Consider the following 20,495-nt stretch of genomic DNA (forward strand, 5'->3'; position numbering starts at 1 on the left):
GAATACATCATGAGAAGGTTAGAATAACAAATATCTTCATTTTACTATAAATTTTTTAAGAAATTTGAGAAGAGAAGTACATGTTACAACCGATTTCTCATGTTCCATCGCATTATGTTTTTTTGAGAAAATTGAGAAATTGTATGAAACTGAACTGGGTTCTTCAAAGAAATGAAAGAACACGTTGATTGAGTATTTGAACCTTTGATTGACGAAGAAAATCACATTATGGCTTAGTAATTTTAGAGATAGAAAGTAAAGGAAAGATTGAAGATGGTGGGTTTTGAGGAATACAAAGAAAGAGAAATAGAGAAGATGAAAAAAGATTAACTAGTATACCCTTCTTTTGGTTTTCAATTTTGCCAATTTTACCAGGTGTAAGTATAAGGCCAAGATGTCTTCTTACTCTTCCTAACAAGATCAAACTTTGATCATTCCTCTATGTGTGTGTAAAAGTCATACAAATAATCGGTTTTTAAACAAAACTACATATCTATCTATACTACATAATAAAAGAAACCATTTTATGGACACTTGTCATCATATTAGGCAATGTCATATGGATAATTATTATTTATTTTAATATCTTCTAATTAATTATAGATAACCCTCCTACTAAATATTATTTAGTTTAAATTTAATGTATACTTCTCATTATAATATTATATTTATTACGGGATTTTTTAAACAGAATTTATATTTTTATTATTTATTTTAATCTCTTCTAACTAATTATAGATAACCCTCCTACTAAATATTATTTAGTTTAATCTCTTATGGATATTATTATTTAGTTTAATGTGTTTTAGTTAATTATAGATAACTCTTCTACTAAATATTATTTAGTTTAAATTTAATATATACTTCTCATTATAATATTATATTTATTACGAGTTTTTTAAATATAATTTATATTTTATCACTCAAATAGCTGCTTATTTGCTTCTTGAATAATATGTTTGACCACTGTATCTTCTTTTCAATAATCATCTCCGTAATCGCCATATCTATGGCGGGTATATAAAATAATATGTATTCAACCCGTGTAATACACGAGGATTTTTAAAGATATAACTCTTTTTATTATTTGGTAAAAAAATATTACATTTATTCAACTCGTGTAATACATATAGTTTTAAAAATACAACTTTTTTTATTTGGTATATAAAATTACATTTATTCAACCCGTACAATAAGTATGGTTCTTATAGATATAAATTTTTAATATTTAATATATAAAATTACATTTATTCAAATCATACGATAAAGAAGGTTTTTAAAGATGTATTGTTATATTATTTAATATATAAAATTCGTTTATTTAACCCGTGTAATACACGAGGTTATAATCTAGTATAACTATAAACAAAATATTAACCATACATACTGAGTTGATAAATTCCATGTACTTTCAAAGTTTATAAGTTAATGTTGGATATCTATTATTACTATTATAAAAAGGAAAAGTAGTGTACAAAAATGTCATTTCACCAAGGGTACACATTTTAAAAAAGCATGTACAAGGGATTGGAAGCTGTAGAAGAGGAAGTTCATTAGTCTTTTAAGACGCCTCCAGGGAGAGGTTAGGGATTTCACCCATGAACCCTAATATGCGATTGTAAATGAATCGTCTGCAATTGAAACGGAACCATCAACGCAAAAGCAGATTGAAGGATGGAAAGCTGGACCGTGCAATTGAAGATGATGATTGAATTCTCTCCTCATCCAACAATATTTAAGATCAACTCCATGCTTCAATGTTACGGGTCAAAATAAGTAAAGGGGCCTATATGTAATTGTTGTATAGTCTAGGGGGTTATTGGTAGTTAGTGGCTATATAGTGTGTGCGTTGTAACAGACTTAACCATCGATTGAATTGAGTTTTCCTCTTCTCTTGTGTTCTTCTTCTCTATCTTTCGATCATCTACTGTTATTACGAAACTGTTCGTAACAATGGTATCAGAGCAAGCTTTCCTCACGACCGTGGGTTAAGATTCGGGTAACAACGGTGTTCTACTGCAGCAATCGAATTAGGGTTCAACAATCAGATGTGGGTGACTTCGAATTAGGGCAAGAAACGGTTCAACCACCGATTCTGGTGATTCACAACAGTGTCCAGCAATCAAGAAATTATTGAAACAACATGGAATTGGCTTTGGACAAGATTATGTCAATACGGCAAGAAGGTACTGTCAGAGATTATTGCGATTCATTCCTCTTATTGTTCGATCAGGTTAGAAACTCTGAAGAAATGTCTGATTTCTATGCTATCTACCTGTTCATATGTGGTTTAGAACCAAGAATTAGGAATATCTTTGTCGAATGGCATCAATATAGCTATCTTAAGGTGGAAGATGTAATATCTTTGGCTTTGAAAATAGATACCAACAATCTGCATGATTCTTTTTCTCCATTCGATCCCAAGTCTTCTTTTTACATTGAAGGATTGGAGTTTGATATTAAAATTACTCTTGATGAGTTAATGATGGATAATGAGTTTTTTAGGAATGGGAAGATTCAAGAAGTTGGTATTGTTCAAGAAACGATTGTAGACGAAGTGTTTGTTGAAATGCGTGAGGAAAATTCTGAAGTTGAATTGGTAAGCCCTGGTGAGTTTAGAAGTGAAGTAGATAACAAAAATATTATATACCAGAGAAAAGAACCAGAAAATCAGTTAGTACTCAATAGTGGGTCAGTTTCGGTGGTAATTTTTGATGATGAAAATGCAGATGTGGGCTGGGAATCTGAGCAATTAAATCAAACAAAAGGGGTGAATGAATCAACATATGTATGTATCGTTGATGAGGAGAAAATGAGTAGAATAAAGAAACACTTACATTGGACTGATACCGGTTGGGTTTACAATAGGGAATGTAGTGGTGGTGTGATTGTTCAGTTTAAAGCGTGCTTTAAATATGTAGATGAAAACATGGTTTGGGAAGTTGGTGATAATGTAGAAGTAAAAGGTGTAGATGAGGAAATTGTAACTGGGATGTTGCAAAAGTGGCATGAATGGAAATCCAGATGGGTGTGGCCCAAAATTGGTTCAAAGAGCTGTCTAAAAAGGAAGAGAAGAATGAGGAGTTATATAGGTGACAAGGAGTTGTCGGGCAAGTGTGAACAGTTCTTCTTGGAGCTCATGATGGTGCCGCCGGAATCAAAGTTACAGGCATTTCTTTTCCAAATTCAATTCAATACCCAGCTTTCATTGTTCAAAAAGAGTTTGAAGACTGTAAACATGGCATGTGATGAGGTCTGGAATTATGTTAAATTCAAGGAAATCAAGAAATTTTTTTTGTATCTGGTGGGTACGTTAGATAGAGATGACATCAGTGTGGTCATTCTATACATTTCTGGAACTTCTGGTATATTGTGTTCATTTGGTACTATAGGTACTTATTTCTGTTTTAAGATGACAGTGAAGAAATTTTACCACTGCTTCTTGACTTTGAATGATAGAGTGATCAGTTTGTTGTTGCAACTTTTGAGTGTGCTTGTGCTCCAACTGTGGATTAGGGAAGCTATTAAGATGATATTCTTTATGCAACAATGTCAAATGCTATTGAAGTTGGAGCAAAATATAGGTGAAGACATGACGGATTATTTGGACAACTCATACTGCATTACCTTCGGCGGATACTGTTGTGGTCTTCACTGTTGGAATAAAGCACATGCATTTGTTTTTGATACTTGTGATTAGTGGGTATCTTATTATTATTTTGACTTTTGAGGTCAAAAGTCTTATAAGGGGAGAGTATTGTTACGGGTCAAAATAAGTAAAGGGGCCTATATGTAATTGTTGTATAGTCTAGGGGGTTATTGGTAGTTAGTGGCTATATAGTGTGTGCGTTGTAACAGACTTAACCATCGATTGAATTGAGTTTTCCTCTTCTCTTGTGTTCTTCTTCTCTATCTTTCGATCATCTACTGTTATTACGAAACTGTTCGTAACATTCAATTCTGTACATCATTCATACTTCAGTGCTCTGTTACCAGGTTTGGATTACCCACTCTCTTCTTCTCCTACATTCCACTCAATACCTTATAACTTTCTCAATTGTGAACCAGGTCCACACACGCTGCATCCGGAATCCCCTATGTCAGGTGCGAATTCTGTCGTCTAGCCGGTCTAAGTTTCATATACAAGTAAAAAAATATATTCTAAAGAAAACAGTGATTATTTTAGTAAACTGGCTCATCTCTATTCTAAAGAAAAAGGAAGAATTGGATAAAATTAAATTGGATCAGCCAGTTTTTATGCATTTTTGGGTCCAACCGCTGACTCCAGTTTTCCCAAAAACCCACCAATCTTGTTTTCTAAATGATACTGGTGTCGCTTGTATGAGAGTTTATAATATGATACGGTTTTCTAACTTTGACACAGGTCCACACCGCCTTCTCGCTTCACACCGCGGCGTGCGAAAGCCCCGTTTATCAGGTGCCAATTTTCTCCTAATTTCGTATTCGTCAAATTCATTACTTCAGTCTGTTTGGTCTCCTTGGTTCACTTCAGACCTGCACCATTTTTTTAAGTTTTTGGGGTTCTTTAAAAGTCTAGAAATAGTTGATAATAGCATCAACTTACATAACAGATTGATAATCATCATACGAATATAATGAATTTGATAAGGATTTAGAAACACCCCTGCTCCTCCGAATATAATACCTCCTTGGTTCACTTCATAGCTACAACATTTTTGTGGTTGGAAGAATTCCTGTTTAGTGCCTGCCATATATTCCACATAGTTAACACACAAACCGCATCACCCACCGACCTTCTTTCCTTCACCAAACCATGTTAAGTATGTTACGTAACGTGTCTTTTACTGTTTTATACAAGTTTCACCAACTTGCCTACCCTATACCCGTAACCCGAAATTTTCTAATGTTACGGGTCAATTGCGTTTGCAGGCGTAACTACATCCAAAGTAGCCACAATGTCTGACATACCCGCTGATGTCATCGTTTACGGTATACTGACGAGAGTCCCAGCGAAGACTGCTGTCCAATCCAAGACCGTGTGTAAGCAATGGTGTTCGCTACTATCAACACGTGACTTTGAAAGAGCTCACTCTTCCCAGTCATCCTTACCCAACAATCAACGAACACTCTTGCTTGACGACCTCAGCTTCCATGTTCATCCAATGGATTTCGAGACCGGCGAATACGGCCCGCATTCCGTACTCCCACTCCCATTTCACGGAGTAAAAAAAGAAGTGTGGATCCTGACAAATTTAGACGGATTGCTATGTGTGTGCTTGAGCCAAACACATGAACTTCTTCTTTGGAACCCCACCACTGCCGCGTACAGGCATTTGGCCACCCCCGCTGGCCACGGTGTTTATGAAGATAACGCCGATACCGTCGGGCTATACAGTGACCCATCCAACGATTACAACCTCCTGCATTTAACACGAAGATCAGGAGTGCTTGCAGCCCACATCTATTCGCGACAACAGGGGAACTGGCGAAAAATTGCTTTCAAAACTAACCCCGCTTACCACACACCCAAGTTCTGCTGGTCACCTGCTACTCTATGTGCCGGCACTTTATACTTTACAATTTGCGAGTGCTGGGTAGTGGGTAGAAATGTTGTTATTGGTTTTGACACCTCAACAGAGCAGGTGACGGAGATCAGTTTCCCCCATGTTCCATCCTCTGGGATTTTCCAAGGGGTGTTAGTTACGGTTCGGAACTCTCTTCACATGGTTCTTTGGACTGGCCGTGAATACATGTCGCTTTCCCTTTGGGCCCTACAAGGACAGAATTGGGTTAGGCTTTTGTCAACTCCTGCAGTCCCCCCTATTCCGTTGTCGTTGTGGATGACGATAACACATTACATGACAAACGGAAGGTTTATAGTGATGCGCAACTCAAGAAAGGTTTTTGAGCTACGAGTGGACACCAAGGCCGTTGACTGTTATTACGCATGCAGCTGGTTTCGAGGTTACATAGGAGCGGTTTACGCGGAGACATTAGTCTCACCGTTTGCAGTGGCGTAGCTTAATCGTCATGTTTACCATATGCATTTTCCAGCCATATTTTGCTATATTCTTACTGTTTTATTGGTTTCCAAACCTGAATATGTTTGAAGAATATTTTCCTTTTGCTGGCACATCTTAACATGCATTACTTAACTTGTTCTCCTAATTTCTCTTGCGTGTTTTCGTTACATTTCATATATGTTAAAAACAGCCATTGTTATTATTAGAGCTATATGTTAAAAGTAAAAGTAAGCTTCCAGTGCTGTCCGAACCAATAACAGACTCCTTCACGCACTGTTGAACTCTAAAACGTTTAAAACCCTCACACATCCTGCAAACATACGCTAAAAAATTATTACAGATACAATACCAAAACGTTGCCCAAGACAAAAAACAAACCGAAAATCATGTCGCCTTTCGACTTGTTCCTTGGTGACCGGATGTAACTCCAAAAACCAAACCGTTGTTTGCGCCCTTTTGTTTCGGACCTGCGTCGTAGACTATTCCTCGGGTCGCACACCACTAGAATGGTGGCTACAGCCACTTGCAGTGGCTTATAAACAGACACAGATTCGTATATTTGTCACCGCAGAATATGCCGACGTTAAATCACCCCATAAATTTGCAGAATTGTTTGCTGAAACTTTGCCTCAAAATTTGTCCTTTAACTGAACTCAATTAGGAGTTATTCGCAGATTTCGCTAAAAATTGAACCGTAAATTTGCGCCTGCTTAAATGATCATTTGATAACAATTCAGTCACGTAGAATCCATATGTCAAAGAATCAAGCACAAGAACAATCATCATAAGAAGTAAGATATAATTTCTTGGCCTTTTTTCTAAAATACATGGCTTTTTGTTTTAACATAAGATATATTCGCAGTCAATTTCTAACATAAACAGCCATTTAATAAGCACCAAAGAGATTACAAAGTAGAAAAAAGACGCAAAATTGTCGATCACATTAATTATTTATTAAAAGTTTTTAAGAGATTGACAATTGGTTTGTAGGTCAATCTAACCCAATAATCCAACTATAACGACCAGTTCAGAATGGCCATTTTTAACCCGAATACATGTTGAGCCATCATTACCCAGCCCATCATGAAAAATCATATTCGTAGTGGTGGTATTTCAACCAGGCATGGTTTAAAAAAGCATGCCTGAGGCGTGAGGCGCTAGAGGCGTTTTAAAGAACGCTTTTTTGGACTGAGGCACTATTCTACAAGGAGCGCTATGAACCCGTGCTTCACGCTTGAGGCGCTAAGAAAGCGAGGTGGCGCTTCAGTCAAAAACAGGTTTGATTCGGGCCCAACATTTTTGAGATGGCGCTTCATGTAATTAGCAAAGCTATGAAATTGTGAGATGAGATGTTCACAGCTTTCAATCCTTTGTTTTTGGATCAGTACCTTACGTTGAGAACACCTTACTTTTTTAAAGCACGAAGTTGGCAGAAAAGATTTGGAGAGTTTTCTACTTTTTAGACCGAAGAAAGGAGTAAGCTAAGACTATGGGGTGTGGAGGGACTTGGGTTGGGGGCATTGCTCGACACATGGCGAGGGTGGGATCCACAACCTAATACTAAAAAACTAGGGGTGTAGTGGAGCGTCGCTTAGCTGGGCGTGGCCAGCCATGTGGAATTTAAAGAAAAAAAAAAAAAACTACAAACAAAATTAAAAAAACCTACATTGAACCAGCCAACCACAGCCTGCCATGTCAAACCAACCCCCCCCCCCCCCCCCCCAGGCAGAATCTCCACGCCAAGCGGCCAACGCTGATCAAAACGCCAACCCAGGGTGGAGCCCCCGGCTTTAAACGGCCAAAACGCCCAAAACCCCGCCCACACCCAACAGTCAATGTGAAACATAAAACACTTTTATGCAGATTTTTCTGCACTGTACAGTGCACACTGCACAACTCTACAACATTGACTCTTTGCTGCAAGTAATAGAGATTTAAAACAACAAGTTTAGTTTATTCAAGGTTCTAAAAATTTAATTTAAAATATAACAGTTTATCAATATTTTGGTTCTTTGAGGTTTATTAGTTCTATATATAGCTTATTTTTGGTTCTATAAAAACATAAAGCTTCTAGAATTGAATTATATTTTTTTTTTCTTATTTTTTTTGTTTAAAGATTAATAACATAGAAAATATTCTCTAAAATTATATATAGAGATTTTTAGTACCAAACGCCTCGTTTACGTGAAGCTCACGCCTAGCGCTTTGCGCCTTGGTTTTTAGGGCTGCAGCCATGGAGAATTATTATTTTGATAAATATTATTTGTCATCATAATGAATTTTTGAAAATGACAAAAACTCACAGATTTAACCACTTTGGTGGCAGCTCAGAGCGTTTCTAATCGAGTGTTATTTAGTCAAAAATGATTTTTTGTTCTAGCCTTTTAGGGGCTTTTGTTGGAGTGTACTTGAAAGTCTGCAAGTGTGGGTGTGGGGGTTGATTGCTGGAAGTGGGCTTTCGATACATCAGGTATGTTCACTGTTCGAAGTTTCAGGCTAGGTTCTTGGACCTGGGAACGGGTTTTGTTGTAACAACTTGACGCCTATTAAGGTTAATTTCCTGGACTGGAGAGTGTCACTAAATAGGGTCTCAACGAACCTGGAGGATGTTTTGCCCATGGTATGTCGTCTATTAGCTGAAGCCGGTTCGTTCGCTAAACACTGGTCATCCACAGATTGTTTTTCACAAAAGCCGTTAAAATCAGTTTCGTTCGCTGCAGTTTTGTAAAACTCAGGGGCCAGCGATGAGCCTCTGTCCATGACCCCTTTTACTTTTCACGCCCACCATCATGCCCCAACCCCTTTTAGTTTCTTGTGTGGGTTTTGTAGTAGCGTTGCAATTTGTGATTTCATGAATTATCATTTAAACTGTCATTTTCTTCCCTTCTAAATCAACATTTCGTTCAGAGTCGGTACACCTGTAACTCTTAAAATTATTTACTAAAATGATTATTTACACCTTAATTAATGTCACTGCTTTTTGTCTCCATTGGTTAGGTTGACGTCACGCTTCCACCCATTATGTCTGGCGGCCATAAAAAACCACGCACAGATGCAGCGTCGGTTGCACTACGGAAGGAACGTAACAGGCGATACTACGCTTCAAGAAAAGCCGCTAAACAGTTAGGCCCTTGCACAATGCACAATCAGACCCAACATGTTCTCCAAACATGTTCGACATCTACTCCACCAGTAGAATGTTCTTCATCGAATCAGTCAAACAATCAACCACCCACTACACCCACCGCCCGGAAAAAAACAAACTCTCAGAGTTCTACTGTTCTGCCAACAGGCCTGCACACAAAAGCTCAAACACACGTATCCTCCAATTTAACGGGCAAGCCGATACCCGAAGTCTCTCTATGTTATACACACCGCTCATTTACTAAATTCAATTTCCCTGCCCGAGTTAACTAACATTACGTCATTCAACAGGTACTCAAGCACGACATACACTGGTCAATGACTTTCAACACATCATTCATAGCACAGCAGTTGTCGAACCAAGTACGCCAGATGATCCATATAACTTTGTCTACGAGGGCCTCCCCACATCACACCGTCTCCTAAAAGAGAATACGCCGTGTCCTCATTGTGCCGCAAAGCGATTCACTTTTGAATTCCCAACCTTTTGCTGCATGGACGGGAAAACCGTTCTTGCATATACCGGGATCCCACAAGAATTACACCATCTATACACATCACAAGAAAATATTGGAAGGGTTTTCAGGGAAAACATACGCGCCTACAATACAAACTTCTCTTTCACATCAATGGGTGTCTCCTTAGACGAAACAATGGCCAACATGAGAGGGGGTGTGTACACATTCCGTGCACACAAAGGAATTTATCACAGAATTGACCAACTGGTCTCACGGGATGGCACGCCCAGATACTTACAACTATATTTTTACGACCCTGATACAGAGTTACAACATCGCCTGAGATGGCCAAATCTGGATGCTGATATCACTCGAATTTTAACGCATACACTCTCCACAAACCCCTATGTCCAGACATTTCGCCGCCTCGCCGAACTTGGCCCCCTGGACAACTACAGAGTCACCCTGAATGCTGCACTTCAACTTGACCAACGTGTATACAACCGACCTACCACATCTGAGGTAGCTGGTATATGGGTAGAAGGTAATGAGAATACCACATCATACAAAAGAAGCATCATTGTTTATGGGAGGTCTGACCATCAAACAACTATTCAACCATACTTCAGCTGCTATGACCCACTCTCATATCCTCTATTCTTTCCCAATGGTGAGCCCGGATGGCATTCAGGTATACCACGGCGTGGAGTACTTTCAAATCAACTCCAGCCGAATCACAATACCATAGACGACGACATGGACGGTAATAACATCTCTCCCTATACTATTACAAAACCACAAACAATATTGCCTTCCAAGAATTATGTTACATTAATTACTATCATTAAACAGACCTGGAAACAAGAAGTTCCCGATCAACTGTTGCTATGCGAGAATACTACTGCTATAAGTTCCAAATGCGCCCAGCAGAAAACATATTGTTGTTGGGTGGGAGGTTGCTACAACAGTTTACAGTTGACATGTACATAAAAGTAGAGACATCACGATTAAATTACTATGAACGGAACCAACCCAGAATAAGGGCAGAACTGTACCAGGGAATTGTGGATTGCGTGAACGCCGGGGACGCTCACCCAACCAGAATTGGGAGGCGTATAGTTCTTCCTGCATCTTTCATTGGCGGCCCTCGCGACATGCGCCGTCGGTTCCTAGACGCAATGACTTTAGTACAGGATGATGGAAAACCAGATTTGTTTCTGACAATGACATGTAACCCCCAGTGGCCTGAAATTTGTCACAATTTGCAGCCAGGACAGACTGCACAAGACCGTCCTGATCTTGTTTCAAGAGTTTTCCGTGCAAAATTGGAGGACCTGAAAGAACAACTCTTTAAAAAACACATTCTTGGCGAGGTCAAATCACACGTTTACGTGATTGAGTTCCAGAAACGTGGTTTGCCCCATGCCCATTTCCTTCTTATAATGTACCCGCATCACAAAATCAATAACCCAGATCAGTATGATAAGTTTGTGAACGCCGAAATCCCAAACATACAAACGCATCCCCAGTTGCATGAACTTGTCGTAAAACACATGATTCATGGCCCTTGTGGCACCCTGCGAATCAACAGCCCCTGTATGCAAGGGGATCCTAAAAATGTCGTTTTCATTATCCAAGACAATTTAATGACCGCACAACACAAGGAGAGGATGCATATCCACTCTACAGAAGGCGCAACAACGGGATAAAAGTCGACGTACGAGCCAACACTCTAGATAACAGATGGGTTGTTCCGTACAACCCAAAGTTACTTATGATGTTCAACTGCCATATTAATCTCGAGATATGCTCCAGTGTTAAATCCGTCAAATATCTCTTCAAATACATTTACAAGGGTCATGATAAACAAGTCATCCATATAGATCCGGATGGCGAGGACGTTGTTATCAACGAAATAAAACGATTCCAGGATGCACGCTATGTATCGCCACCCGAGGCAATGTGGCGGATTTTTGCCTTCAACCTTTCTCAGATCTACCCGACTGTTTTAGCATTACAACTTCACCTCCCTAAAAATCACACAGTTACATTTACAGACACCGCCATAATCTCTGAAATAATACACCGGGAAAGGGATAAACATACAATGCTCACTGCTTTTTTTGAGAAAAATAGACAGGAACCAGCAGCCCGACAGTATTTGTACAAAGACTTCCCATCAAAGTACACGTGGAATAAAGCCAGCTGTCGTTGGAATTCCCGTTTGATAAAAAGGCAACAGAGAGGTCGAATTGTTTCCGCAAATCCATCTGAAGGAGAACGGTACTACTTACGACTTCTTTTGACACACATCCGGGGGCCTACTTCGTTTGAACACCTTCGCACTGTACAAGGTGTGGAACACCCTACTTTCCGTAAAGCCGCTTTAGAAAACGGGTTAATTGAAAACGACAACAACTTATCACTATGTCTCGATGAAGCCGCCATATTTCAATTCCCAAATGCCCTTCGGAGGTTATTTGCAACCATATTGGTCTTCTGTGAACCAGGCGATGTTCGCAAGCTATGGGATGACCATTTTGACACACTTTCAGAAGACTATCAAAACCTTTCCAGTAGCAACAATCACATCCAAAATCTGGTCTTACAGGATCTTAGTTCACACCTACAATCTATGGGTAAAGATTTGGCCGACTATGACCTCCCAACCATAGAAAATGAACACACGCCACTAGACGTAACAGATCGTGACACACAAGAGGAGTTAAACATAGTTATTGACCCGGCCCACTTACATGCGCAATACTCCCTCAACTCTGACCAACGGAATGTGTTTGATGTAGTGATGCACTACGTTACACATGGCGTACCAGCAGTGTTCTTCATTGACGGCCCAGGTGGAACTGGGAAAACATTTTTGTACAACGCATTGCTCGCTGAGGTCCGTTCACGAGGCCTAATTGCACTTGCAACAGCTTCATCAGGCGTCGCGGCAAATAACATGCCGGGTGGTAGAACCGCACACTCAAGATTCAAAATCCCGATAAACCTATGTAACAACTCCATGTGCAACTTAAAAAAACAAAGTGGTGTCGCTCGCCTTATCAACTCATCGAAACTAATCATTTGGGACGAAGCCTCCATGGCAAAACGACAATCGATAGAGGCAGTCGATCGCACCTTGCAAGACATCACAGGCATACCTCTCCCGTTTGGTGGAAAAACAATGGTAATGGGCGGAGACTTCAGGCAAGTGCTACCCGTTGTCAAGCGAGGCACGCGAGCACAGATCGTAGACGCTAGCCTTCGTATGTCACCTCTTTGGGTATTGACTAGGAAAATGCGGTTGACCACAAATATGAGGGCAATCAACGATCCATGGTTCTCAGACTTCCTATTACGAGTAGGAGATGGAACACAACCGTCAACAGATGGAACATACATCTGCATCCCCGCAGACATGACAATCCCCTTTACCACCAAAGAGGAGTCAATTAAAGAACTCATTAACGCAATCTTCCCATCACTACGTACAAATGTCCAACCCACCGAATGTATAACATCACGAGCAATCTTAACAACTAGAAACGAGACCGTCGACGAGATCAATGACCATATGATAGACCTTTTCCAGGGGGACGCAAAAGTCTACTACAGTTTTGACACAGCGGACGACGACAAACAAAACCTCTATCCAACCGAGTTCCTCAACTCACTGACTATCAGCGGGTTACCACCTCACAAGCTTCGCCTGAAAACTGGATGCCCCATAATATTGCTTCGAAACATCGACCCGTCAAATGGTTTATGCAACGGCACACGACTTATATGTAAGGCATTCACACCCAACGTAATTGACGCTGAAATAGCAATCGGTGACCATAAGGGGAAAAGAGTTTTCTTACCAAGAATACCCATGTGCTTATCGGAAGATGACATGTTACCTTTCAAACTAAAGAGAAAACAATTCCCCATCCGGCTTAGCTTCTCGATGACAATCAACAAATCGCAGGGTCAAACTATACCATACGTTGGTATCTACCTCCCGGAATCTGTGTTCTCGCATGGGCAGCTTTACGTCGCATTGTCAAGAGGCAAGTCACGTGAAAACACAAAGGTCCTTGTCCACCCGGATAAAAAATTTACACAGCCTGGCGTTTACACCTCTAATGTTGTCTATCGCGAAGTTTTGCAACCCTGATCCCCCAATCTTATACAAACCAAAACGTACGTTCGGTTATGTATTTAATGTCACCAAGATGAAATAAAAACTGGGTCTCCACTCCACCATACATCACTTCCCAGATCCCCCATAGTGTCTTATACAATCTTTCCGATGTTTAATGTTGCAGTGACCGGTCTTTTTAATTCTACCACAACCCCCTACGAAAACATGTGATCTCAACTGAGCTGTTCCGTTTACTCATCGATTAATAAACGGACTCTGCTGGTGGTACGATTATACATTACTACAAAACGTTTACTCATACTCTTATGCTAATGTGTATTTACGATTAACAGTTGACCCGTTTGACGATTATGCAACACCATCTGCCCATACCAGTTTCAAAAAAAAAAAAAAATACTACATCAATAGGCAATAAGTCCAAAACAGTTACAGTTGACCAATTTGTAAGCCAATACCGGTTTGCATCACGACCAAACGGATCACCTATCATCTATCGTTATTATAACACTAAAGTTCACCCAACCAAAAGAACTTCACTGCTCATACTTTTTGATATATTTATTAACTTGGTAGTTTTTAAAAATTAATTTTCAGAAGTTTAAAGGCGACGAGAGGGACCAACAACGTTCATGCATCTGAAAGTCAACCAAAAAAATCAGAACCTGTTCCGCTTGCCAGGTATGCCTACCTTTACTCATCTATTAATAAACCGACTCTGCTGCTCCTATTATACATTACTACATACGCTTTACTCATACTATTATGCTCATGCGTATTTACGATTGCCACTTCACCCGTTAACCGGTTATGTAACACCATCTCACCATAACAATTTTGGTTATTTTTGGTTTGAAAAATTGTTGTCTGAAACATGATTATCGTGGTGATTATATAAACAGGTCACAATTTCACAACCAAGCAAAACAAATACCACATGACGCGATGACGCCTGCCATTGCATGCCAAAATGAAACAACCAACAAGGGCATCGTAAACACATAAATGTATCTTGTAATGGTTTGTACTTCCCTAACCGGTTTTCATGGGATTTTAGTCACTAAATGTAACTGGTCTATTACTCTTTGTGAATGTCCTCCATTGGTATGTTTTTTGCTAAAATCACTTCCCAGTTCCTCCACAGCCTCTTATAAAATCTTCCCTATGTTTAATGTTCCAGCGACCGGTCTTTAGAATTTTACCACAACCCCCTACGAAAACATGTCATCTCAACTGAGCTGTTCCGTTTACTCATGTATTAATAAAGGGACTCTGCTGCTGGTACGATTATACATTAGTCCATACGGTTCTGCTGCTGCTACTATTATACATTACTACATACGGTTTACTCATACTGTTATGCTGATGCATATTTACGATTGCCACTTTACCTGTTTGATCATTATGTAAGACCATCTCAACATAACAGTTTTGGTTATTTTGCCTTATAAACAGGTCAGAATTTTACAAGCAAGAAAAAAAATATCAGATAACGCGATCACGCGTCGCAATGCACGCCAAAATGCAACAACGTTTTAATAACCGCTGTTCGAAGCGTCAACAGATAGCCTTTCAAACCGTTTAAGCACTTCACCTGCGTTGTATAACATCCTCACACCAGCATCACTGATTACCCCTAAACTACGGGTGTAAACAAGCCTAGAGGCTCGAGACCTACTCGTGATCGGGTCGGTTAAAAGCTCGAACGACCCGAGCCTTAACGAGCCCGAGCCCGAGCTCGAGCCTGAAATAGAGCTCCTTTCGTTATCGAGCCCGAGCTCGAGCCTGAAATACAAAGCTTGTTTAGGCTCGCGAGCCTAAACGAGCCCATACAAAATTTTAATTTTTTATATATAATATATTAATAATGATGATAACATTGATGACCCGGGCTTGAGCCGAGCTTTGGCTCGTTTAAGCGATGTTGAAGGGAGCTCGAGCCAAGCTTTTAGCTCGTTTAAGGTTGTTCTCCAAATAGTTCGACCCGAGTCGAGCCGAACTCGAGCTTTGGGTTTTACTCGCGAGCCGAGCTCGACCTCAAAGACGTAGGCTCGAACCGAGCCGAGCTCGAGCTCGAGCTTCATAAAAACCTAACGACCCGAGCTCGAGCCTGGTCAACCTCGGGCTCGGCCCGGCTCGTTTACACCCCTACCCTAAACCGTCATAAAATTACAACTTCAAATAAAAAAAAAAACAAAAATTATTCAACCGCTAAAACCGCCCGCTTCCAAACCACCCTCCTTGCACATTCAAACAAATATCAACCGACATCACTAATTAACCCTATCATGTCATAAAAAAACAAGTTCACCTAAAAAAAAGTCCAAAAAAATGTCAACCGGTATAACCCCCGCTTCGCATCGGTTCAAAAAACTTCAACACTGCATTCACCTTCAAATAAGAGTTGCAAATAAAACTTAATCGGTATTCCTATTCATACCGTTCGATACTACATTGAAATTCACTTGCACTCAAATCAAACTTACACTTAAATACATTATCTTTTATAATAAATAATAAATAATAAATACTAAACAACAACATCCTCCCCATAACCCCCCCTGTAAAAAACACGTGCATCTCCTTCAAGCTAACCTAATGTTATAATCTACACCTGAATTCACAAACTGAAGCCCACCCTTAACCCTATTCAATATTTCGTCCATTCATATCACCCCATTCAATTGTTTTGTACGCTACTCAGGGAAAATCATCCCAATCATCGCAACATTCAATTGTTTCATATTTCATCCTTCATTGATCACTGACGATTCAAACCCAAAATTAAAGTCCACTCACTAATTGACGCAACTAATTAAATTGCCACCATCGTTTGGAAACCCCCAATTATTTAACATGGAGCCCTCACATCAATTGTCTGCTCATTCCCGATTTCAGTTCCATATTCTCAGGTTTGATTACCCAATTTTCTTATACCACTTCTTTGGGAATTCAAACAAACACGTTCTAACTTTCTGAATTATGAACAGGTCCGTGAAGGATTCTCGCTTCACACTGCGGCGTCCGGAATCCCCGTTTATCAGGTCACAATTTTCTCCGTTTTCCTTCCCTGCAAACTTATGACTTCATTTACCCGCTGCTTTCGCTTAATTTTAACAAAAACCGTACTTACTGGTTACACCAAAAAATGCATAAAAAACGCTGACCCAGACCGTAAAATGCATAAAACACGTCTGAACCGGACAGTAAATATCTCTAATTTCAGTATATACGGTTCACTCAAGATGTCAAACATATAGTGCATACGTCTAAAATAGTCAACTACCACTTAACTTACTACTGTCTCTTTCATATTTCATTAACATTTGCTTACCACATCTCACAGCAACATAAAAAAAAAATATAACTCATTTCTGACTTTGTTAAAAATGATGATGGTTGACCGCCATATGCTTCAAACTTCAAACCCAACTTAATTCTCAATTTAACTTGTATAAATTTCATGGTTTTGTCTTTGATTTCCAAAATATATGCTTTCAATGTCAACTGACTCATATATTATTGTCATACCTGATAACAAAATTAAATTTTGGAGTGGGACGGTTTTCTATGGAGAATTACAGTGTTCTTTATAACAAATTACGACACCATAACTTTCTTTCTCACTTCTAATCTGTTGGGTTTTAAGAATTCCTAAACTTGTCAGACATTACGTTTTATTCGCAACTTGCTTGCTTATTTACGACCTCCTCCCACTGATAACTACTTTGCTATCCTACTTTTCTACCCAGCCATGTCTTTAGGTGTTGAAGTCATTGTTTTTGGAATACTAACACGCCTACCAGCCAAGCAAGCGACCAGGTGTAAGATTGTCTGCAAGGACTGGTGTGCATTACTATCGACGCGGGCATTCGAAACATCACATTGCTCCCGCTCGCTACTTCCATGTAACCAAAAAACATTGTTAACCCGCCTATTGGTTTGCTTCGTTTACCCAATGGACTTTAAAACTGGTGCTTATGGGACCCCGACTAACATTCAATTCCCATTTCCACCTGGTCTAAAGGGCATCTCAACACTAGCCCACCTGGATGGTTTGCTTTGTATAAGTTTGCAACCGACCAATGACTTAGTGCTATGGAACCCAACCACAACCAAGTACAAGCTTCTTTCCACCCCCACCGGCCAAGGACTCTATAATAACGTCAACGATGCGGTTGGTCTGTACAAAGGGCCGGCGGACGACTACAACGTATTGCATATAAAGAGAACAACAGGTGTGACTACAGCACATATCTACTCCAGGCGTTTGGGAACCTGGAGACAAATACCTTTCGACACAAAACCCGAATATGCAACACGTATGTTCATTTGGTCACATGGGACTTTATGTGGAAACACTTTGTACTTCACAATCACAGAAGAATGGGATGTGTTTATAAACGTAGTAATTGCATTCAACACAATCACCGAGAAGATTATCGAGATACCATTCCCCTCGGTTCCACCGTCATCCGTTTATGAGGGGGTTTTGGCAAACGTACAAGACTCACTACAAATGCTTCTAATGACTACAAGTGGCGGGACTAAAAAGAAAGCCGACTTATGGACACTCAACGGCGATCGCTGGGATAACCTCTTCTCAACACCACCAGTGACTCGCATACCATTCTCAACATGGGTGACATTCACACACTTCATGACAAACGGAACGTGGTATTTTATGAGTGGCCCGAAAAAGCTCTATGAATTCGCAACAGAAAACAACCCGTTGGACCGTTTCTACGCAGGGAACTGGTTTCAAGGAGACATAGGGGCAATCTTCACTGAAACGCTTGTGTCGCCAACTCATTTAAACTAGCCCGCACATCATCAAAACCGTTTTTCTTTTCCCCACATGCTAATACATCTTATTATTCAGATGTATGAATATCCAACATTGGTACCAATAAACTTTCGGAATTTTTATTTACATACCGTTAATTAATGTTCACAATGAATTGATCACTGATGGACTCAATAATATTCTATCTACTTCACTTTCCAACCTCTCTTATCTGTATACATCTTTCACTTTTAAAGTATGCATACTAAAACTGATTTCCTACAACCCAATAAATCAATAAACTAACACTGGCATGTGACTTGTGTTTGAAAATATTTATTTAGAAATTACAAAAACTAAATGCCACTGATGGATTCCGGTGCTGCAGAACAACACTGATTAAATAACAACTAAACTTTATTTAACTACAATACAAAATTAACAACTCCCAAATTTCAGGACATCCATCAACACCACATATTTAATGCTTTCAAAATGGGACAACAATCTTTTAATATTTACATTTACGACATGTGTTATGGAGATACGCCAATCATGACTCGCATTTACGTACATTGGTTCGATTGGACTTTACCACAATATGGTGGACTCTAATGCCCTTACTATTGTTTTCAACTAAAGAAACCAGTGGATTATTTTCGTCTAAAACAAAACGGAAACGGGTCATTTTCATACGGATCCTAACTGTTACGTCTGGCCAGTTACGATGAACATCATGCCCTCAATTGCTAACAACGATTACACTCTTTTCCAGGAACCCACGAACAATGGAGGGAACAAGTAACCAACCGCAGGCAACACACCCCGGTACGTCAACAGCACCAACAAAATTTCAAAACATATTACACACAATTTATTCCTATGCCACATTTTACCGCTCATAAAACGCACGTCACAATGCAACAGAAACGGCCCCAGCAGTCAAGCATAATAACAAAAGGAAAACACCATCTGTAACGAAACCATCGCCCAGGGAGTCTGACCCGCAAGCGGATTCCCAAACAAAGCACGTTAAAACAACTCCATCAGGTACTCCAAAACATATTCAACTATTACAAATCAATTGCGTTTACATTGTCAGCATCATTTTCATTAACAAACAAAATCACATTTCAGCAACGTCCATGAACCACACAACAAACCAGCCAAACACAAACCAGGATGCTATTGCTACTGCCTCTGAAGCGGAGAACAAACGCGTTGACCAGGAAAAAAAGATAGACGATTGGGAAGATGATGAATGGTGGTCAACCAATATACAGGAGATCATCGACGCATGCACACCTCCTAACACCAAATGAACTGCCTCTATATGAATACGTGCTAATGGTTTTAAGGCGTGTCTTTTAACTCAATGTTCAATAACTCAATGATGTTTTCCTTCTTAAGACCTGTGTTTTCAATTTCAAATAATCACCTCTTTGACCACCACATCCACCTACATTGTTCTATTAAAAAAATTAACAAACCTTTCTATAACAGCAAAAACAACCTGATATAATATGACGTCTTCACAATTTCCAAATATGATGTCTTTCACCAACACCTCCTAACTTCAGTGTTGTATAAAAAAAACCAACCTTATGCGAAAGTTTCTTAACACTCACACAACCCTTTAAACCTTACCCGTCTCGACTTGCTGATATATTTATGCTCGATATTATCGACTCCGCCGCAACGCGCGGGTCTCCCACTAGTTATTATAGAATATTTAAGTTCGGGCACTTTCAAACTTCTTTAGTTATAGATAAGTAAATTAATAGTTTTCTTGTTATATTAAGTCTTAAGAATGATCTTATGAAAAGCACATCTATTATAAAATACTCAATTTTGGTTCGTTTTGAAATCAAGGAAAAATGTTCTAAGGAGTGATAAAATATGTCGGGATTGATTCTGTTGGCCGTTAAAAAAAATATCTTTTCGATCTGATTATG

General features: G+C 39.5%; 1 protein-coding gene across 2 annotated transcripts; it reads left to right on the forward strand.

Moving 5' to 3' along the window:
- Positions 1–1,550: 1,550 nt before the first annotated feature.
- On the forward strand, positions 1,551–19,992 carry LOC110902586. Of its 2 annotated transcripts, XM_035981573.1 has the most exons (8): positions 1,551–1,759; positions 3,960–3,996; positions 4,069–4,104; positions 4,385–4,438; positions 14,352–14,435; positions 19,316–19,368; positions 19,468–19,590; positions 19,678–19,992. In XM_035981573.1, exons 1-8 carry the CDS (start codon positions 1,675–1,677, stop codon positions 19,860–19,862), a joined length of 657 nt encoding a protein of 218 aa, XP_035837466.1. In that variant the 5' UTR covers positions 1,551–1,674; the 3' UTR covers positions 19,863–19,992. The 2 variants fall into 2 exon arrangements, 1 of the variants encoding a protein (XP_035837466.1); XR_004876135.1 differs by lacking the exons at positions 1,551–1,759; positions 3,960–3,996; positions 4,069–4,104; ... (2 more) ...; positions 19,468–19,590; positions 19,678–19,992 and adding exons at positions 10,460–14,021; positions 14,657–15,093.
- Positions 19,993–20,495: the final 503 nt, after the last annotated feature.

This window comes from Helianthus annuus, chromosome 13, assembly GCF_002127325.2.
Source record: "Helianthus annuus cultivar XRQ/B chromosome 13, HanXRQr2.0-SUNRISE, whole genome shotgun sequence".
Lineage (NCBI taxonomy): Eukaryota > Viridiplantae > Streptophyta > Magnoliopsida > Asterales > Asteraceae > Helianthus > Helianthus annuus.

Excerpts from the sequence above, each read along its gene's own strand:
- LOC110902586 (XM_035981573.1), top strand. The coding sequence starts at position 1,675 with ATGGAAAGCTGGACCGTGCAATTGAAGATGATGATTGAATTCTCTCCT. Across the intron at positions 3,997-4,068 it reads CTTCAGTGCTCTGTTACCAG|GTCCACACACGCTGCATCCG; the intron begins GTTTGGATTACC and ends ATTGTGAACCAG. Across the intron at positions 4,439-14,351 it reads GCGAAAGCCCCGTTTATCAG|AAGTTTAAAGGCGACGAGAG; the intron begins GTGCCAATTTTC and ends ATTAATTTTCAG.